The 24248-nt window shown below is 35.9% G+C and overlaps 1 protein-coding gene across 2 annotated transcripts in view; it reads right to left on the reverse strand.

The window, feature by feature from the left end:
- LOC144450278 (uncharacterized) overlaps positions 1 to 23938 on the reverse strand; it is a 105679-nt gene extending 81741 nt beyond the window's left edge. For both annotated transcript variants that reach the window (XM_078140878.1, XM_078140877.1), the window contains exons 1-2: positions 23810 to 23938; positions 15407 to 15505 (exon numbers count right to left, since the gene is read on the reverse strand). In XM_078140878.1, the coding sequence (XP_077997004.1) occupies positions 15407 to 15505; positions 23810 to 23839 (129 nt within the window). In that variant the 5' untranslated portion in view covers positions 23840 to 23938. The remainder of the gene's footprint in view (positions 1 to 15406; positions 15506 to 23809) is intronic.
- Between the last annotated feature and the right edge of the window lie 310 nt (positions 23939 to 24248).

The raw sequence follows: 24248 nt of genomic DNA on the forward strand, positions 1-24248 counted from the left end.
AATAATTTAGAAAATAGTGTATATTTCTATTTGTAGCATAAAAATAAACAGAACTCTACAATATGTAAATACAATCTGGTCAGTATTTCTATGTGTACAAGTGTAGACTGAAGTCTATGGTAATAGTCTAGTCAGTGAGTATTTCTATGTGTACAAGTGTAGACTGAAGTCTATGGTAATAGTCTAGTCAGTGAGTATTTCTATGTGTACAAGTGTAGACTGAAGTCTATGGTAATAGTCTAGTCAGTGAGTATTTCTATGTGTACAAGTGTAGACTGAAGTCTATGGTAATAGTCTAGTCAGTGAGTATTTCTATGTGTACAAGTGTAGACTGAAGTCTATGGTAATAGTCTAGTCAGTGAGTATTTCTATGTGTACAAGTGTAGACTGAAGTCTATGGTAATAGTCTAGTCAGTGAGTATTTCTATGTGTACAAGTGTAGACTGAAGTCTATGGTAATAGTCTAGTCAGTCAGTATTTCTATGTGTACTAGTGTAGACTGAAGTCTATGGTAATAGTCTAGTCAGTGAGTATTTCTATGTGTACAAGTGTAGACTGAAGTCTATGGTAATAGTCTAGTCAGTGAGTATTTCTATGTGTACTAGTGTAGACTGAAGTCTATGGTAATAGTCTAGTCAGTGAGTATTTCTATGTGTACAAGTGTAGACTGAAGTCTATGGTAATAGTCTAGTCAGTGAGTATTTCTATGTGTACAAGTGTAGACTGAAGTCTATGGTAATAGTCTAGTCAGTGAGTATTTCTATGTGTACAAGTGTAGACTGAAGTCTATGGTAATAGTCTAGTCAGTGAGTATTTCTATGTGTACTAGCGTAGACTGAAGTCTATGGTAATAGTCTAGTCAGTGAGTATTTCTATGTGTACAAGTGTAGACTGAAGTCTATGGTAATAGTCTAGTCAGTGAGTATTTCTATGTGTACAAGTGTAGACTGAAGTCTATGGTAATAGTCTAGTCAGTGAGTATTTCTATGTGTACAAGTGTAGACTGAAGTCTATGGTAATAGTCTAGTCAGTCAGTATTTCTATGTGTACTAGTGTAGACTGAAGTCTATGGTAATAGTCTAGTCAGTGAGTATTTCTATGTGTACAAGTGTAGACTGAAGTCTATGGTAATAGTCTAGTCAGTGAGTATTTCTATGTGTACTAGTGTAGACTGAAGTCTATGGTAATAGTCTAGTCAGTGAGTATTTCTATGTGTACAAGTGTAGACTGAAGTCTATGGTAATAGTCTAGTCAGTGAGTATTTCTATGTGTACAAGTGTAGACTGAAGTCTATGGTAATAGTCTAGTCAGTGAGTATTTCTATGTGTACAAGTGTAGACTGAAGTCTATGGTAATAGTCTAGTCAGTGAGTATTTCTATGTGTACTAGCGTAGACTGAAGTCTATGGTAATAGTCTAGTCAGTGAGTATTTCTATGTGTACAAGTGTAGACTGAAGTCTATGGTAATAGTCTAGTCAGTGAGTATTTCTATGTGTACAAGTGTAGACTGAAGTCTATGGTAATAGTCTAGTCAGTGAGTATTTCTATGTGTACAAGTGTAGACTGAAGTCTATGGTAATAGTCTAGTCAGTGAGTATTTCTATGTGTACAAGTGTAGACTGAAGTCTATGGTAATAGTCTAGTCAGTGAGTATTACTATGTGTACAAGTGTAGACTGAAGTCTATGGTAATAGTCTAGTCAGTGAGTATTTCTATGTGTACAAGTGTAGACTGAAGTCTATGGTAATAGTCTAGTCAGTGAGTATTTCTATGTGTACAAGTGTAGACTGAAGTCTATGGTAATAGTCTAGTCAGTGAGTATTTCTATGTGTACAAGTGTAGACTGAAGTCTATGGTAATAGTCTAGTCAGTGAGTATTTCTATGTGTACAAGTGTAGACTGAAGTCTATGGTAATAGTCTAGTCAGTGAGTATTACTATGTGTACAAGTGTAGACTGAAGTCTATGGTAATAGTCTAGTCAGTGAGTATTTCTATGTGTACAAGTGTAGACTGAAGTCTATGGTAATAGTCTAGTCAGTCAGTATTTCTATGTGTACTAGTGTAGACTGAAGTCTATGGTAATAGTCTAGTCAGTGAGTATTTCTATGTGTACAAGTGTAGACTGAAGTCTATGGTAATAGTCTAGTCAGTGAGTATTTCTATGTGTACTAGTGTAGACTGAAGTCTATGGTAATAGTCTAGTCAGTGAGTATTTCTATGTGTACAAGTGTAGACTGAAGTCTATGGTAATAGTCTAGTCAGTGAGTATTTCTATGTGTACAAGTGTAGACTGAAGTCTATGGTAATAGTCTAGTCAGTGAGTATTTCTATGTGTACAAGTGTAGACTGAAGTCTATGGTAATAGTCTAGTCAGTGAGTATTTCTATGTGTACTAGCGTAGACTGAAGTCTATGGTAATAGTCTAGTCAGTGAGTATTTCTATGTGTACAAGTGTAGACTGAAGTCTATGGTAATAGTCTAGTCAGTCAGTATTTCTATGTGTACAAGTGTAGACTGAAGTCTATGGTAATAGTCTAGTCAGTGAGTATTTCTATGTGTACAAGTGTAGACTGAAGTCTATGGTAATAGTCTAGTCAGTCAGTATTTCTATGTGTACTAGTGTAGACTGAAGTCTATGGTAATAGTCTAGTCAGTGAGTATTTCTATGTGTACAAGTGTAGACTGAAGTCTATGGTAATAGTCTAGTCAGTGAGTATTTCTATGTGTACTAGTGTAGACTGAAGTCTATGGTAATAGTCTAGTCAGTGAGTATTTCTATGTGTACAAGTGTAGACTGAAGTCTATGGTAATAGTCTAGTCAGTGAGTATTTCTATGTGTACAAGTGTAGACTGAAGTCTATGGTAATAGTCTAGTCAGTGAGTATTTCTATGTGTACAAGTGTAGACTGAAGTCTATGGTAATAGTCTAGTCAGTGAGTATTTCTATGTGTACTAGCGTAGACTGAAGTCTATGGTAATAGTCTAGTCAGTGAGTATTTCTATGTGTACAAGTGTAGACTGAAGTCTATGGTAATAGTCTAGTCAGTGAGTATTTCTATGTGTACAAGTGTAGACTGAAGTCTATGGTAATAGTCTAGTCAGTGAGTATTTCTATGTGTACTAGCGTAGACTGAAGTCTATGGTAATAGTCTAGTCAGTGAGTATTTCTATGTGTACTAGCGTAGACTGAAGTCTATGGTAATAGTCTAGTCAGTGAGTATTTCTATGTGTACAAGTGTAGACTGAAGTCTATGGTAATAGTCTAGTCAGTGAGTATTTCTATGTGTACAAGTGTAGACTGAAGTCTATGGTAATAGTCTAGTCAGTGAGTATTTCTATGTGTACAAGTGTAGACTGAAGTCTATGGTAATAGTCTAGTCAGTGAGTATTTCTATGTGTACAAGTGTAGACTGAAGTCTATGGTAATAGTCTAGTCAGTGAGTATTTCTATGTGTACAAGTGTAGACTGAAGTCTATGGTAATAGTCTAGTCAGTGAGTATTTCTATGTGTACTAGTGTAGACTGAAGTCTATGGTAATAGTCTAGTCAGTGAGTATTTATATGTGTACAAGTGTAGACTATAGTCTATGGTAATAGGCTAGTCAGTGAGTATTTCTATGTGTACAAGTGTAGACTATAGTGATAGTCTGGTCTGTTAGTGTTTATTAGTACAAAAGTAGATTGCAGTCTACAATATCTATATTAATAGATTTGCAGTCTTACACATTATGTCTTAGTGGTAGTTAGGGAAAACACCTGTGAATATTTCGATTAACAAAGTGAAAATATTTCAGTGTCCTTGTAATTAGACTATGACCTTGAGCTTGGATCGAAAAGATCATGTGATAAGTGTGTTGCCCGTCCCCTAAAACATATATATAGACACTTGTGTCATATCTGCAGCACTTTCAGGACCCTGCGATATTCAATACCTTTAATATTTTGGTGATATTGATACTAGTTGTCTTGGTAACAGAAGTTTGTAATAAAAGCAGCTCAGCAAATGCCTTTGCTGTATTTTTCCTGAAAGACTAAAAGATTTGATATTTTCTGCGGCTTTTTCATCACTGTAAAGATCTCATCTGATGTTTCCGACGGTAATTTAACAAGTCATTGAGAATGACATAGCCCCCACTATGATTTGGTTTTAATTTAAGGAAGTGGCAGTTTATGTTGTCATTTTGATGTTGATTCCTGTGCTTCTTATCTCAAGTAAAGATATTGCACCCAACAATGATACAATTAGTTTGATACACAAAAAATTACAATTCGATTTCTTGATATCACTACCCTGATCATGCAACAACACTTGTGAACCTAAATCAAACAGACTTAGATATGTTGTGTCTGCTCGTTGGACATTGCACATGCCTACTCATGTTGTGTCTCCTCATTGGACACGGGACATACCTACTCTTCAAGATGACGTCATGGAATAAACCATTCAACAAGAAAGGATGGGTCGGGTACGGGGTACGGGGGGGGGGGGGACCTCTTCAAGCAATTCTGAGTTATGGCTTTGGACATGAAAACTGCACCAACAAAATGGCTGCCAGCCATCCATATCAGATTGTATCATGATGGAAATGAATATGCACATGTATGTCATAGAACACTGTCCTAATACCAACTTTGAATGAGATCTGTTCAAGCATGTCTGAGTTATGGCTTTGGACATGGAAAATTCACAAACAAAATAGCTGCAAGGCAGCCATATTGGATTGTATCATAAAACAAATTGACGTGCATATGTATGCCATAGTATGTTGCCCCTGTACCAGGTTTGAAAAAAATCGGTCCAGATGTCTCCAAGAAACAGCTCCGGACAGACGGATAGATGGAACCCAATCCATAAGTCCCCATCCCGGACTTTGTCTGGCGGGAACTAATAATTACAAAAAGATGACCTTGACCTTGGATTGAGAGGATCATGTAATCAGTGAATTGCTTGTCCCCAAAACCCTATATACAAACATTTACATCATATCAATAGCACTTTCAGATTAGTATATTAACACTTTGGTATAATTGGAGATATTGACAGCAGTTGTCTTGGTAACAGCTGTTTGTTACAAAACAACTTCATATGTACTTTTTTCATGTTTTACAGAAATATTTTATGTTTGGATATTTCCTTGGCCATCTTACAGCTCTACTGGTCATATCTGATGAAAGTATACAGAAAGGTTTCAATGAATGTTTCGATAAAACTTAAAAGTCCAACAAATTAAGTAGACCTTGAATTTTGACTATGACCCTGAGCTTGAATCGAAAAGGTCTCTGTTTGTTCACTGTATCTGGGGCAGGGACCAGGACACTAATTTTTCTAGATGTTTCTTGTATTTGGGTAGGGACCAGGACACTAATTTTTCTTCTCTGTTTGTTCACTATATTTGGGGCATGAACCAGGACACCACACGCCTACCAACAACTCAATGATGGTGAAGTACCTTTTAGTGATCATAAATGACTGGAAAGAATTCAACCTATTTTACAAAAGTTCAATGATACTGTACCGTACACTGGCAATACAATGTATGTCAATAATAAATAAAATTATATGGGAGACAATTTCAGGAGATAACTTGGTTATCAAGTGAACCATTCATTGCATTATTTTGAAGAGGATATTTTATTTTTACATATTTTTTTTTAATTTGATACTTTTAATTCCACATTATAGTTTACTTTAATACAAAGGTAACAACACTCTGAAATTTCTACTTTATAGTTACCATAGTTACCAAGAATGTTGAATAAAATGGTTATTATTTTGAAAGGAAAATAGATCTCGTCTGTTTTATTTGTTGTCACAGTTTACCCCTAAAGTTAACACGCAGACAGACAGACAGACACAATTATACATATATACATACATACACTATCTGTACAAGTGAATGTGTCTACTATTCTCTACATAGTCTATACCTAGGTAACCATATTGGTTCATTACCCATACATCAGATATGATTATATCATATCAACCACAAATACTGTATGAGTCATTTCTTGACAAAATTACGTTTACAACATCAGGGGAAATAAATATCTGGTTGCTATGAATATATTCACAAAGTCTATTTTAATATATGTAACTTACATATATAAACAGGGGTACATAGTGCATGCCAGCTACGGTCAGGCAGGGCAAGCCCTGAATTCAATGGCAAATTTGAAATTAATAGCAAATAAATTACAATGATTTCCTTGTGTATGTTAAATTCAACTTGCAGTAAAGTAGGTCTTAGATTTGTATTTTCCTGATTGATCTTGACTATGTCTTTCAAAACACAAAGTGTGTTGAGAGAGCACACTCAAGATCAACCAGCTAATATACCACTTGTAAGCTAACATTGGTCAAAGTGTAAACTTGTGATTTTGTCAACAATTGACTTCATCATTATAAGCAATTTAGTTTGAAAAGAATTTATAAATGTAGAAACTGACATTTGCTGACTCAGTACAGAGGTTTAGTATTATTGAAGAACCCAATATAGACATGCTTTCTTTAGGGGATGGCCAACTTCATTCCATAAAAGGGATGTGCTACCTTGGAGACACAAGTACTCATTTGAAGCATAATTATGAATACAATAATACAAACATTTCTGATTAAGTTCTCAATAAATAAAGGTTTTATTTGATATATTTTGAATTATTGCAAGTTGTCTACACACACACACACGTCACACACACACACATAGACAGACAGACAGACAGACAGACAGATAGACAGGCACTTTGCCATGCCTATAGCACTACTGAACCTTCAGTTCAGTTGTGCTAATAAACCACAAGAAATCGAATCTGACTGACTAACACTCAACTCCACAGCCGTGCTATAGAGCATAGGGTATATGGCAACAACCATGATGAAACATGGAAGTCATTAACTTGATGACCATTGGAAATAAAAGTATGTATCGGTCAAAGGATTCAGCTTCAGAATTGTTTTTGTTCAAAAAAAAACCGCTCAGATTTTATGATTTACATACCACCGACACCATTTTGACAAGTTCAGTTATGAACAAATGAGCATCGAATCCTGGCAGCCTTGTAGGTTATTTAGCCAAACATAATAACATTAAGTTTATTTTTTTCATGTTTTATTGTAAAGGTAGGAGAAATATATATTTGAAATTGACTACAAACTGACTATCCAGATTAAAACTAATTTAACAATATATCTATCAGATTTAGCACTCTGGTAGATAACTAACTTTTAGAGAATTGCATGCAATCATTAAAAAGTCTATAAAATATGGGAGACCGGTGAGGACAGCAATTGTGGCTTGTAAACTGTGGCTTGTAAAACTGTGACATCTTGACCATGAAACATGATAATGTCTATTAACTTCTATGCATCATAGCATGGATTTATTATTGAGAAGAGTTTAGTTTAGTTTAGTTCAGTAAAACAACAAGATCGACAGTACAGATATACAAATAAAAACTAGTACAAATTGTTGAATTACTTGGATAACCCACAAACTTAAAGACTTATTTCCATTGGGGTCCATACGAGAGCCGTCATTATTTAAGGCCGGGGGGAGGGGGTGTCGTAGGATTTGGACAATCCAAAACTTCAGTACCTCCCCCCACCCTCCACCCACCCCAGTGTCTATGCTTACTTCAATTCAATGTTAACAGCACATGTAACTTTTTTTCAGCTGTTCAGTTTTTAGCAGGTGGCATCAAATTGTAATTACAATTATATTGAAGATAGAAGCCCTCAGGTAGAAAATGTCCAGAATAAACCTATGAAGACCTTCATTATTGGAGATTCAGTACTGAAGAATATAAAACCTAGGAGACAGTGTGTCTGAACTGCCAATCAGTACTCAGTTGAAAGACACTGAACAACCAATCAGTACACAGTTGATAGATACCTAACTACCAATCAGTACACAGTTGATAGACACTGAACAACCAATCAGTACACAGTTGATAGACACTGAACTACCAATCAGTACACAGTTGATAGACACTGAACAACCAATCAATACACAGTTGATAGACACTGAACAACCAATCAGTACACAGTTGATAGACACTGAACAACCAATCAGTACACAGTTGATAGATACTGAACTACCAATCAGTACACAGTTGATAGATACTGAACTACCAATCAGTACACAGTTGATAGACACTGAACAACCAATCAGTACACAGTTGAAAGACACTGAACAACCAATCAGTACACAGTTGATAGACACTGAACTACCAATCAGTACACAGTTGATAGATACTGAACAACCAATCAGTACACAGTTGAAAGACACTGAACTACCAATCAGTACACAGTTGATAGACACCTAATTACCAATCAGTACACAGTTGATAGACACTGAACAACCAATCAGTACACAGTTGATAGATACTGAACTACCAATCAGTACACAGTTGATAGATACTGAACAACCAATCAGTACACAGTTGAAAGACACTGAACAACCAATCAGTACACAGTTGATAGACACTTAACTACCAATCAGTACACAGTTGATAGACACTGAACAACCAATCAGTACACAGTTGATAGACACTGAACAACCAATCAGTACACAGTTGATAGACACCTAACTACCAATCAGTACACAGTTGATAGATACTGAACAACTAATCAGTACACAGTTGATAGACACCTAACTACCAATCAGTACACAGTTGATAGACACTGAACAACCAATCAGTACACAGTTGATAGACACTGAACAACCAATCAGTACACAGTTGATAGATACCGAACTACCAATCGGTACACAGTTGATAGATACTGAACTACCAATCAGTACACAGTTGATAGACACTGAACAACCAATCAGTACACAGTTGATAGATACCGAACTACCAATCGGTACACAGTTGATAGACACTGAACAACCAATCAGTACACAGGTGAAAGACACTGAACTACCAATCAGTACACAGTTGATAGACACTGAACAACCAATCAGTACACAGGTGAAAGACACTGAACTACCAATCAGTACACAGTTGATAGACACTGAACAACCAATCAGTACACAGTTGATAGACACCTAACTACCAATCAGTACACAGTTGATAGACACTGAACAACCAATCAGTACACAGTTGATAGACATTGAACAACCAATCAGTACACAGTTGATAGACACCTAACTACCAATCAGTACACAGTTGAAAGACACTGAACTACCAATCAGTACACAGTTGAAAGACACTGAACAACCAATCAGTACACAGTTAATAGACATTGAACAACCAATCAGTACACAGTTGATAGACACCTAACTACCAATCAGTACACAGTTGAAAGACACTGAACAACCAATCAGTACACAGTTGTCGATAGATACCTAACTACCAATCAGTACACAGTTGATAGACACTGAACTACCAATCAGTACACAGTTGTCGATAGATACCTAACTACCAATCAGTACACAGTTGAAAGACACTGAACAACCAATCAGTACACAGTTGATAGACACCTAACTACCAATCAGTACACAGTTGATAGACACTGAACAACCAATCAGTACACAGTTGATAGACATTGAACAACCAATCAGTACACAGTTGATAGACACTGAACAACCAATCAGTACACAGTTGAAAGACACTGAACAACCAATCAGTACACAGTTGATAGACACTGAACAACCAATCAGTACACAGTTGATAGATACCTAACTACCAATCAGTACAGTTGAAAGACACTGAACAACCAATCAGTACACAGTTGATAGACACCTAACTACCAATCAGTACACAGTTGATAGACACTGAACAACCAATCAGTACACAGTTGATAGACACCTAACTACCAATCAGTACACAGTTGAAAGACACTGAACAACCAATCAGTACACAGTTGATAGACACTGAACTACCAATCAGTACACAGTTGATAGACACTGAACTACCAATCAGTACACAGTTGATAGACACCTAACTACCAATCAATACACAGTTGATAGACACCTAAAGATCAATCAGTACACAGTTGAAAGACACTGAACAACCAATCAGTACACAGTTGATAGATACCTAACTACCAATCAGTACACAGTTGAAAGACACTGAACAACCAATCAGTACACAGTTGATAGATACCTAACTACCAATCAGTACACAGTTGAAAGACACTGAACTACCAATCAGTACACAGTTGATAGACACTGAACAACCAATCAGTACACAGTTGATAGACACTGAACAACCAATCAGTACACAGTTGATAGACACTGAACAACCAATCAGTACACAGTTGATAGACACCTAACTACCGATCAGTACACAGTTGATAGACACTAAACTACTGATCAGTACATAGTTCAAAGACAGAGATGTACAAAGTGATGAGTGTGTTCCAGAAACATACTATGAGACTGATACATTTGAAACCTTTCCTGCCCTGCAAAGTCTCACACCAGTAATTCACTCACCTATGGATGTTGATGACTCAATATTGAAAAAGTCTAAGCCATCAAGTGATGTGTATGGTGTTGAGACTGACTTGGAATCTGATTCATCAGAAATATTTGATATCCTGCCAATTCACACTAGAATATTCATGATGAAAAATAAGAAACAACAATTAGAGTCAACAGTGTTTCCTAAATCTGTAGGTGTACCAAAGGTCAAAGTAACTAGGGAAATTGATAACATTCAGACTGAAAACTCAACATCAAATAGATGCATAGACACATGTATCCCTTTGGTAACATCAGATATGGCTAATTGTTGCAAAAATATTGTTGATTATACAGACTTTGAAGTTGACATTATTGATGATTCTGATGCTGATCCAGACTACATGCCTTCCCCAGACAGAGTTGACTTAACTGATTGTAGTGATTCAGATCAATAAACTGATCCAAGTTCAGAATGTACACCAATACCAGATAACATTATAGTGCCTGATAGTTCAGAAATAGGCAATGATATACAATTGACAACATCAACCAAGAGGGCTGCCATGAAGAAAAATATTGTTATTGGCCAAAATGCACAACAAGTTGCCAGTAAGAGACATGTTGATAGGGCTGTTGCAACCAAGTCCTCACATTGTGTAAAAACAATTCAGAGTTCCAATATATCATCATCATCCAGCCCATCAAGAAAAAGAAAGCATATCAAAGTTTTAACTACAAACAATACTGGGAAAAGAAAGTGGGATAAACATCAGTACTGTGTTTATTGCCTAAAGGACTATGGAAAACTACCATGCCATTTAAAACAAAATCATAGCAATGAATCCGAAGTGTCTGATTCATTCAGTTTTCCTACAGGTAGCAAAGAATGAAGCCTTCTATTAAAGAAACTTTTGATCAAAGGTAATCACGGTCATAATCTCAGGGTATTGCAAGAGGCTGGGGGGGGGGTTTCCTCATACCATGCAAACATCCAACACATGCAGTAAAGGTGGAAGACTATTTACCATGTGAATTTTGCTTGGGGTATTTTATCAGAGGTGATCTTTGAAAACACCAAAGGTCTTGTGATTTAAAACCTACAATATATGGATCATCAAAAACAGAGCACAGGGAAGGTCAGTACATTTGTTACCAATTTGTCAAGCAGCAAATCAAGGTTTGATGGACAATGTGCTACCAAAGATGAACCAGGATGAAATTGCTAGAGTTGTATGAAGTGATCAACTGTGATATTGCAGCAAGTTGCAAGCTTATACAAGAAACAAGGAGCGGAACATTACTACTATATCAGTCAAAAGCTACGAGAATTGTGTAGATTTGTCATCTCAATGAGAAAGATCAGTAAAGGAGAAGTGACATCTTTCACAGATTGTATTCATCCACACAAGTTTGATTTGCTTGTTGCAGCTGTACAAAGTCTAGCTGGATATGATACAATTCCTCTTTTAAGATTCCTATTCTGGCCACAAAACTAGGAAACATTCCTCAGAAATGTGCAGCCATTTTACAAGGCAATGCCATTAAAACAGGAGATGATGACCTTTTAACCAGAGCCAGACAGTTTCTGCGACTTTGCACCTTGAAGAGGTCTGAAGACATAAGTTGCAATGCGCAGAAAACAATCAATGAACGGAAAAGAAATAAGCCAATGTTGTTACCACTTGTAGATGATGTCAAAGCACTCGGCAGCCATACCGAGATAGTTGGTAAAATACTAAAGAGGAATTAAAGTTTAATCCAAATAACAAGCGTTAATTGCAACTTTGTAGAGTTACCCTCTCACAGCTTATCATGTTCAATAGACAGAGAAGTGGGAAAATGGAGAGAATGACCATACATGACTATGACAATGTACATGGAGGGAATCCAAGTGGTGTTGTTGATTCATGCTTGTCAGAATTTGAGAAAGACTGAAGACTTGTTACAGTTTACTGTGAATATATTGTGGTTATCTGATTGCAAAATGATAATCCAGTTACAACTAGTATAGTGTACATGATGACAGACAAAACCCAGTTTTCGCTCAAGATTTAAACTGAACACTACACTACCTACAGATAATATTGACTACTAATTAACACATACAATATCTTTTTCATAATATAATTAACTGACAAATTTTTAGTGAATATATCTCTGGTTATTTGAAGAAAAAAAGAAAATCCTAGATGTAGCTGGTACAGGCTTAATTATGCTTTTTAAATTTATATCAAATTGACTGCCTCAAATTATATACAATAGGTTATTTTTTTAACACGCCCTTAGTTTCCAATATAGAAAAAGTATCATTGGTATGGGGTTTTCCACTTCTCTGATCAGCAGATGGGTTGCCCCTTCTCAGTTTGCAAGTCATGTGAGTAACAACAGACTCTTAACAATGCTATTAATTTAGGAGAGACAATCACACTTCATGAAAAGTTTCTGGAACCTAAATTATATTTTCAACACATATTTAGAAAGATTTGGCTGTAAAACATCAACAAGAACTTTTTATTGTAATTTAATTTCAGGCACATAAAAAAGAAAGAAGTGGCCAGATAATGAGAAGGCTTCTGCTTTACAACATTTTGCAGTAGATATCAGTCTCCAGAATGTTCCAGGAAAATGAGAAAGTCAAGAATGTAAACAAAAGTAACCTGTTCTAAGTCATAGGAAATGGACAGATATCAAGTTTGTTTTGTTTATAACAAAATACAGAAGCAGAAAAATGATCATAAGAAGATTTAAAAAACTCATGGTGTAGTGTTAAGTTAGAGATCATTGTGACAGGTTCATAGTATTTGTTCTCGTTCTACAAGATTGCTTGTGTTTTAGTCACTGTAGTGTCACTAAAATTTTAAAAAATACCGCCAATGGCATTGTAGCACAACTGCAGTTTTCCAAAAATGGTTATCCATATGTTTGTCCTTGCTAACAATAGGTGTTCATTTGCTGAATGACTATCCAGTTGCCTATTCAACCATGTTGCTATCTTTGCAATATACATTTGTACGTGATCATTTGGCTGTTGCTATGGGCGTGGTGATGTTGCTAGGCAAATTTGGATACATTTTTTGAATGATTACTCACTTTCCTACCAGATGATATTGTTTGACCAAAATATACTGCCATTTGGTTGTTGTTAAGGGATTGGTCATGATTGCTAAGGCCAATTGTGTCAAAATATTTTGAAGAAAATCTGTGGAATAACACTTCTAGAAACATTTCACCAAGTTTCAGTCTCATTGACCAAGTACTTTTTGAGCTATACATATTTGACCAAAATTCACATGTTTACACTTAATTTGCATATTACTGAGGAGATCATTATATGCTTAATATTTCTTCATCTATACACCAACAGATGCATCCTTGTTAAATTTCAGCCCAATCCCCTCAATAGTTTTGGAATGATAGGTTTTTGACCAAAAAGACACATTTTTAGCCCTAATTTGTATATTACTAAGGGAATCATCATGTCATGAACAAACCTTAATTTACTCACCCCTAAGAATGTTTCCAAAAACTTTCAGGCCAATCTCCACGGTAGTTTTGAAGTTTAAGTTTTTTGACCAAAAACAATTTTTTTTTTTACCTAAAACACACATCTCTGATGCTATCAATTTTCAAAATTCCCAACTAGACACCCAAAGTAACATGACCACCAAATATTAATTTAAAGCAATCGGTCCAGCAGTTTTTTACTTTAAGTTATTTACACACACACACACATCCCCCCCCCCCCCCACACACACACACACAGACAGACATGCCTAAAGCACTACTGAACCTTCAGCCCAGTTGTGCTAAACAGGTTTCCAAGCAACGTCAAACTGAGGTTAATCTTGATGCCATTGACATTGAGATGTGAAGTAGTCCATAAAAGATTTAATGGTTTCATTTCATCAATAAAACAAGAATCTTTCATTTCTAGGCCGAGTCAAAGCATCATTGAACACAATAAATCATGTTTTAAAAAAAAAAAAAAAACATCTCGCTTTCATTTGAGGAATTTTTCATCTAGACACCCTAAGTAGTGTCCCCACCAAATATCAAGCCGATCGGTTTGACGGTTTTTGACTTTGTCATTTACACACACACACACACGCACGCACGCACGCACGCACACACACACACACACACACACACACACACACATTTCTCCATGGCGCTAGCACTACTGAACCTCAGTTCAGTTGTGCTAAAAACAAAGACACAGCATCTCTGTCCTTTGGGATACTGATCATGTGTATTATAGTGATCTCATGACCAGAATTTTCAGAATAATTTGAATGTCAGCCAAGATTACGTATAAGAGAACCGATCATACATTTAAAGTCTTGACATTCAATATGCGCTATAAGTTATGATAACTTGATTTGTTTGTTGTAGATTGTCACACAATTGCTAATGCACATGGCTCAGTCAATGACATCTGTCAATCAATGACGGTGATTTGTCAATAGCACATCTATGACAAAATCCAGGTTATGTATTCTGCCATCAAGATATCTCACATTGTAGTATACATTTACGTTACAGTACTTTTGGTTCACATTTGTTCTTTATTGTTTAAAGTGGGCAATATTTTTTGGACAAGAACATTATTTTTAACTGGATCATAAGTCTGTTTTGTGTTCATGTCTTACCATGACATGTTTTATTTTGTTTCATTTTTAGTTTAAGATTTTTTTAAGTCTTTCCTAGATGTGGTATCACCTAATGCATAGACTAAAGATGCAAAGACTTGTCAGGAATAACTAAATATAAATAAATATTGTGGACATGGGCAAACACGTATAGCACAAAAAGTTGTAGTTTCGAATCAAAACTGATATTTGCATTCAAACATTTTTAACGTTAGTGCCTGTTTAGCTATTGTTGTCAATATTCCATTGTAATCATCTTATCTTTATGTCAACCACTCTGCAATCAATGTTGTTTTGTAACTAAATATTGTTTTTATTATTAGCAATGAGCTACTTATTGATACACTTACCCAATATCGCCTGTCATCCTTACTATTCACATCATAACCATTCTTCAAGTAGAATTTAACCTTCTCTATATCTCCACATTCAACAGCATCAATGAGATCCTGATATAAAACAAACATATACAATGATTAGACTAATTTACACCAGTTTCACAAATAATGTCAAAATTACATTAAAAATATACTTACTGCAAACCCAGTGTTAAAGTGACCAAATTAATGAGGATTAGGTATTTATTTTGAATTTTGAATTTATAAAACAACTTTACTGTATTTTCTAATTGAAAAAAAAAATAATGTGAAATAATATCTGCCAATTCCTTGTTTGTAACTCTGTAAATTGAAAATCAATAAAATATGTCTAAAATGTTTGTTAATATGCAAAAAAATAACAAAGTGTTTACACTTTTTTCATCTTTTTTTCATCTTTTTGTAATCAAATGAGTTACAAACAAGGTTTTGGTATTTATAATATGTTATTTCATATTATTTGTTAAATTAGGAAAACAGTAAAGTTGTATTATGAATTAAAAATCCAAAATAAATACCTAATTCTCATCCATATGGCCACTTTAATAATATTTTAATATTTCCTTTTAGACAACATTTAAATATATATATCAAAAATATACATAAGGTAGCTGTCTATTTTATCATTCACACAAATGATATTATGTAATATTATATGATTAATATGTCATTTATATCAATCTATTTTAATTTATATCAATCCATATAAAACACATTTATTTGTCACTTCAATTCAAACATATGATTATTGTAAAACACAGGTAGGGTTGATTTGCACAGTTTGATTTGAGATCAATATCATTTTGTCAAATCACAACAACCCGGAAAGACTTTACGTAATGGTATGACAAAAATCATTAGATTAGCTTTGTAGATCAAATGATTTATAAAGGTTATAAGACACAAATAGTTCAAAGTTGTTTTAGCATTAAGTTTTCAATCTGTCAAAATCTAGTTAAAGCTGACCACTAGGTGGCGGTATGATCAGCAGATTAGTCAGCTGTAACAATGAAAGTCATTCTGATGAAGATCGTCAACAAGACAGATCAAAAGCTCAATGCTAAAAACATTTTGAACTGCTTGTGCGTTATATCATTATGTAATACATTCACAATGCTAAAACATGTAACATTAAAAAGCTATATTGATGATGGACAACTGATATATACACATACTCTATGTAAATTAGAATATTAACACATGTATCTGTGTTATGGTTTCAAAGAATTACTAGACTGTAAGATATGTCTTGACGTTCCGCCCTCACTGGCCTCTGATGTGTGAGGGCGCCCCATCATGGTGTACCTTACAGACTAAAGAATTACATGATTATACATATTTACAAAGTTTGAGGAAATTTAAATCTGACCATGTCATTAGATACATTTAAATATTTACAAGATACGTATTCATGTATGACGCCACTGTACTACACCTAGCCATTTCACAGCTACAGACTTTATAGTCACATTGGCGGGGGTGTAGCTGCCTGCTGGGGGAGGAGTGGGGGTGTAGCTGCCTGCTGGGGGGTGTAACTGCCTGTCAGGGGGGGGGGGGTAGCCCCCTCAATGGCAAGAGGCTGGGTAACCAAGCCTACAGACTTTAAATGGATGTATTTAAATAAATTGGTGACAATGGCGTTATAGCACAATGGTGTTATAGCATACAATCCATTGCAGCCTCTATGAGTGCACAAGATTAAAGGATTCACATTTCAACATCTATCCTACCAGGTCCCCAATTAATACAGCTAGGTTAACCAAAGTGCAATTGTGGTTCAAATCTTACCCAAGAACTTTAGTCATTCAGAAACAAATGTCAGCAACGGGCTCAACCCTGCAACCTGAACATTCCTAGCCAGCCACTCTAAACATTCAACCATCATGACTCTACAACCTGCAACCTGCAGATTTCTAGCCAGCCACTCTAAACATTCAACCATCATGACTCTACAACCTGCAACCTGCAGATTTCTAGCCAGCCACTCTAAACATTCAACCATCATGACTCTACAACCTGCAACCTGCAGATTTCTAGCCAGCCACTCTAAACATTCAACCATCATGACTCTACAACCTGCAACCTGCAGATTTCTAGCCAGCCACTCTAAACATTCAACCATCATGACTCTACAACCTGCAACCTGCAGATTTCTAGCCAGCCACTCTAAACATTCAACCATCATGACTCTACAACCTGCAACCTGCAGATTTCTAGCCAGCCACTCTAAACATTCAACCATCATGACTCTACAACCTGCAACCTGCAGATTTCTAGCCAGCCACTCTAAACATTCAACCATCACAACTCTACAACCTACAACCTGCAGATTCCTAGCCAGCCACTCTAAACATTCAACCACTACAACCTGCAACCTGCAGATTTCTAGCCAGCCACTCTAAACATTCAACCATCACAACTCTACAACCTGCAACCTGCAGATTCCTAGCCAGCCACTCTAAACATTCAACCACTACAACCTGCAACCTGCAGATTTCTAGCCAGCCACTCTAAACATTCAACCATCATGACTCTACAACCTGCAACCTGCAGATTCCTAGCCAGCCACTCTAAACATTCAACCACTACAACCTGCAACCTGCAGATTCCTAGCCAGCCACTCTAAACATTCAACCACTACAACCTGCAACCTGCAGATTCCTATCCAGCCACTCTAAACATTCAACCATCACAACTCTACAACCTGCAACCTGCAGATTCCTAGCCAGCCACTCTAAACATTCAACCATCATGACCCTACAACCTGCAACCTGCAGATTTCTAGCCAGCCACTCTAAACATTCAACCATCATGATTGCACATCTATCCACTTGCCTTATACCAATGATGTTATTGTACAATATATATATATGACTAGTTCATTATTGCTATGAGTATAGTCTACATTGTAGTAGTTTTAGCATATATGTGTTCACCCGCCAAATGTTTAATTTGTCTACACAACCCTGTTGTTACATTCCCCACATACGCCATCAATCGGAGGTTGCTATGGGTGAGGTATCAATATTTTAGCATGTGAGTTCACTTTTGGATATTAACAGGCCTAGGTTGCCAAGCAACCTTAAACAGATGTTAATCTTAACACCATTGACATTGAGATGTGAAGTAGCCCATAAAAGATTTAATGATTTCATTACATCAATAAAACAAGAATTTTTCATTTCCAGGCTGAAGTCAAAGCATTTTGTAATACAACAAATCACATTTCTAAACGTAAAATACACATTTCTGATGCGATCATTTTCATTTGAACAATTTCCCAACTAGACAACCAAAGTAACGTGACCACCAAATATCAAAGCAATCGGTCTAGCAGTTTTTTACTTTAAGTTGTTTACACACACACACACACACACACACACACACATCCTCACTCACACACACACACACACACACACACACACACACACACACACACAGACACTTAGCGATCCCTACAGCACTACTGAACCTTATCAATTCAGTTGTGCTAAAAATGAGTTAAAGGGGAACACCACTCAGTGAAATAATTGTATTTCCTGAGAGTTTTTTGGTTTTAGATGACAATTTGTATAGTCATGATGACTCTTGGTTCCTTTTAAGTCTTCAATGGGCAAACTAATAATATTGGTATGCATCCAAAGTTCACAAAAATACATTCATTTCTCCAGTAACACCACTTTTCTGGATTAGAACCGTTAAAGGGGCGTGGTTTGCAACGTCTATCTTTTTGGGGGTTATTTTTTGTTACCTGTATGTACCACTGACTGTAACTTGTTTAATGGTCAGTAATTCATATGCAAAGCCTATACCCTGTTATCTAATGTATTCTATACTAAGGAATACCATAATATTCTTTTATACTTACAGTATCACAGTAGTTTATAGAGTGAGAATTTTGCAAGCGACTACCAGTCATTACACAAGTAGCAGTGAATGACTGTTTATTTGACGAACCAAAATTATGTATTCTCCTACCTATTATTATGTTGTGACTCACATTTATACAATTACCGATAGTTGATTACATACTTTTCAGGATGAATGTCATTATATTGAAATGACAGTTCCAAAAAATAATTCCAGTTGTAGCTAGTTTAGCTTTAATAATTTATCAACTTTTGTAGAACAGTCTATGACAACTTGCTGCTTTCACTTGATTCTAGTATTATAAAAGTCAAACACAAGAATTTGCAAGTTTTGCTCAAATTTCATGTAAAAATCCTGGTTTTCTGGGGCAAACTGTCAAATTTACATACTATCACAGAATGGGTGTGTGACTCCCTAGCTTACTCATATCTGACAGCTGGCCCCTTAGTAAAGGCTTCAAACTGTGAGTTATGTTAACCTGTTATAACTAGCTTTGAGTTACCTCATCGTGTGGATAATTCTCGTCAAACGGTGCTCAAAGAGTTAACAGACATGAATTGTCTCATGGCCTATCCTCATAAATATGGAATGGTTGAACATTGCATGCCCATTAGTATTGATCACATGTACATACACATTTTAGACCAAAACCAGTCCCTTGGGAGAACTTTTTTGGTCTCATAATTTTAAAATGTTTTTGAATTTGTTATCCTTTTCCAAATTTGAAGGAAAATGTGGTCAACTTTCTTTATTCATTTGTCTTTCAATTCCCGACCCACCAAATATCATGGCAATCGGTTCAGCGGTTTTTGACTGTAAGTTGTTTATACACACATCCACACAGACAAACAGACAGACAGACAGACAGACAGACAGACAGACAGACAGACAGACAGATGCCACGCTATTCCTATAGCACTACTGAACCTCAGTTCAGTTGTGCTAAAAACTCGACATAATCAATGTTGCTGGTGTTTTTCATAGTTCATTTTAAACTCATTTAAAATTAAGAATGTGATATTAGTGGTATGGATTTTAGACTATCTAGGATAAGTTTATCAGACTGCCATGCCTCCATCTTGTGAGAAATTATCACATTGAAGGTGTAGTCCAGTGTCCATCAGTTACACCTTCATTTCTGTACAGTGGCATAATAATTAAACCAAAGACCATCCCTAGTTTTACTTAAATCCACATAAACATTCTCACACCATAGCTAATATAACTAATAAACCTGTTTACAGATAAAGTGCCAAGCTACACCCTGAGACCATTTGTGGTAGTTATATCTTCATATGATATATGTTATTCTTCTCAAAAATAAGATTCATGGTAAATAATACAAGTACTGTGAATGGCATCACACATAATTACATTTTTGTCAGTTACTAACAGTATGCTGAGTGTGGGTACATGTAGTTAAAGAGTTTAGGATTTTCAAAATCCAAACTGTGATACATAGTAATCATTCTACTGAAAACAATGGTTTTAGAATTTGTAACAGAGAGAGTGGTGATAGCATAGCAGTAAATATCAATATTAATGTCTTGATATTGGGTTATATGCCTTCAGTGCAATGATATAATCAACACTATGCGTAGCGGAGTGCTGATTGTATATTTACACCAAAGGCATTTAACAAAAGATCCAAGCTCTAATATTTGTATTACATGTCTCTAAAGATATTATGTTCATTTGATAAATTTCATGTCAGAAACATTAAAAAAAGAATACAACTTGAATATTTGTCAATGTAAAATGTGGTGTTTGAATATAAGATGCATTAATAAATTACAGTATAGACTAAACTAAAATCAAACTACAACTCTTTTTGTATATCAACCTGGAACTATTTCGGCAAAGTGCAATAAAGTTCATATTTGTTGAGAAAGATATACTGCTAGATGGAAATTCTGCTGTAAAAACTACTTACAGGTTACACTACTGAATGACATCACAACTATATCTATATATACTATTACGGCAACAGTTTGTAACTTAGTAAAGTAAAGTTAGCTTGTCTGTAGAGCGTGGTGTAATCTCCTGCATGATGTATGTATGTATGTATGTATGTATGTATGTATGTATGCATGCATGCATGCATGTATGTATGTATGTATGTATGTATGTATGTATGTATGTATGTATGTATGTATGCATGCATGTATGTATACATGTATGTATGTATGTATGCATGTATGTATGTATGTATGTATGTATGTATGTAGGTATGTATGTATGTATGCATGCATGCATGTATGTATGTATGTATGTATGTATGTATGTATGTATGTATGTATGTATGTATGTGTGTGTGTATGTATGTATGTGTGTGTATGGATGTATGGATGTATATATATATATATATATATAACTCGGTGAGTATCAATCTGCTAAGACAGTGCTCTATACCGCAGTGGCAGAGCGTAATAGTTTTGGTAGTACTGGAACTCTTTCTTGGTTGTAACTCGGAGTTTCACGCATAAAGCGATCATCATGTTGTCTGAGTTACAACCAAGAAAGAGTTCCAGTACTACCAAAACTATATATATATATATATGTGTGTGTGTGTGTGAGTGTGTGTGTGTGTGTGTGTTTGTGTGTGTGTGTGTCTATAGAACCCTAAAAGAATAAAAGTAGCGCCAATGGCACTGTAGGACAACTGTATTTGGCTGTTGCTATGGCGTGGTCTTGTTGCTAGGCATATTTGCATACATTTGTTTATCTTTATTCTCATACCTACCCATCCATGTTTTCTTTGTAATATGCATCATCATTTCAGTGTTGTCAACAATAACTCCATCCGATCCCCTCCATCCCCACCGTTCACCATGCAGTTTCAAGATATAAGTTTTTGACCCAAATTGAGATTTTACACCTAATTTGCATATCGCTGATGGGATCATCATGTTGTGAATACACTTTCATCTACACATCCCCTGATGCATCCCCGTTAACTTTCAGCTGAATCTGCTAACTAGTTTGGAAGTATAGATATCGAAGTAAAGAAGTATATAGGCATTAATATCGTTTGTATAGTAAAGTCAACGGTATGTTAGAGAAATTTTGGTGGTCATACTTAGTGTATAAAATAGAAACTGGAATCTGATGAGATGTGGTGATTTGTAGTGTCAATGACATGTAGTGTCCAAAATAGAAAGTGTATTAATCCATTCTGACAAGTTCAAACTGACGAGTAGAATAATTTAGATTAACTTCTTTTATAAACTATCTATGAAGATTACCATAACAAAACATTGAAGTTCACCTTTGTCCCAAAGTGCAATATACATGTACAATGTAAGTGAAGCATTCATTGTGAAACAGCCAAGCATTTATATGACATGTTCTGTAACTAGTGTGGTAGCTAGATATTAAATATATGTATATGTATACGTATAGTTATGTTTGAATTCTTACGTCAAGTAATATTAAAGAACTGATGTAAGAAACAGGGACAAAAACAAATATTTACATGTACCACATTTCAGACAAGGCTATATGCCATTGTAGACACAGACTTTTTTATTTCATCACCATCCAAAACACGGTGACCCCCCCCCCCATCCACAATTTTCAAAACAGCATGACCCCCCTGCCAATTTCAAAAACAGGGTAACTCCCCCCCCTACCAATCCACCCCCACCCCCACCCCCCGGCCGAAGAAACTGACCGATCCCTTACTTATTTACCCTGCAACTACCTCAATACCTACTAAGTATTTTACATCATCAAGTAGCGATAATTTTAAGCTGCACTTTATGACTACTCAATCCAAAAACAACAAAATCATGTGATAAATTTTCATTGGCCCTTTTCAAAATGATTGCATTCCTGCTACACACTTATTCATAGTAAATCCTTTCATGTCGTGTTCAGACATTCACACTCTCCTACAAATTGTGAAATGCAGAGGATATCGAGAACGATATACATGTATGTGAAACATCACACAAGTAAAGTTACACAATAAACAGTAGTGTCCTGCTTTGACCCCCAGATGACCCAATTTCACGTGACTGGTGATTTACTGACCTTACGAGGTGAGGTTAGACATGTTACGTGTGAATGACAATAATAAGTGCAATGCCAAGTACGTCTGATATTATGGGATACTAAGGTACAAATCTTACTCCCCTGAAATGTAGCTAAGTCCATCTAGGCTATTGTAAGTACTACGGGTACAAGTCCACTGCATTCGATCACGCCATGACTATTAGTATTAAATGTACCAGTACACGTTGGAGATATCTCTCCCCAACGTTCATGGTCTAACGTTACGCTAATATTCTCCTAGATACGTTTTATTGTGTGCCGCGTATATTTTGCACACTTACTTTATTAGCATAAAAGGAATGGACGGTACAAACTGTCTGTATAAGTTTTAAAAGTTGAACAAAGTTGTACACGAGTTGCCGCTCTCAGCGCCATTCACGAACCTGCAGTGTGTGTTTATAATACTATAGTTATACATAATGAAAATCATAATATCATAAAGACACTTACCCATGGTTTCTTCCCTTTCCTGGTTCCCATATTTACCACTTCACCCTGACTGTTCAAAACGCAGTAAATCTAACCAACTTAAAGACGATCACACAGGCTACCATCGTCATCCATCGGTTCCTGGTGTGGTGAATGAGGTCAACTGTTTTACCCGGAAGTAGGATGACGAAATTTTATTATTGTGGACACGTGATCGGCAAAGCGTTACATGTCGCCCGAACTATGTTCGTGATTGAATGTACGATGTTGTCGTTGTTGTCGTCGTCGTCGTCGTTGTTGTTGTTGTTGTTGTTGTTGTTGTTGTTGTTGTTGTTGGTGGTGGTGGTGGTGTTGTTGTTGTTGGTGTTGTTGTTGTTGTTGTTGTTGTTGTTGTTGTTGCTGCTGCTGTTGTTGTTGTTGTTGTTGTTGTTGTTGTTGTTGTTTGATTGGTTGGTTGGTT

This window comes from Glandiceps talaboti, chromosome 19 (genome assembly GCF_964340395.1).
Source record: "Glandiceps talaboti chromosome 19, keGlaTala1.1, whole genome shotgun sequence".
NCBI classification, from domain to species: domain Eukaryota; kingdom Metazoa; phylum Hemichordata; class Enteropneusta; family Spengelidae; genus Glandiceps; species Glandiceps talaboti.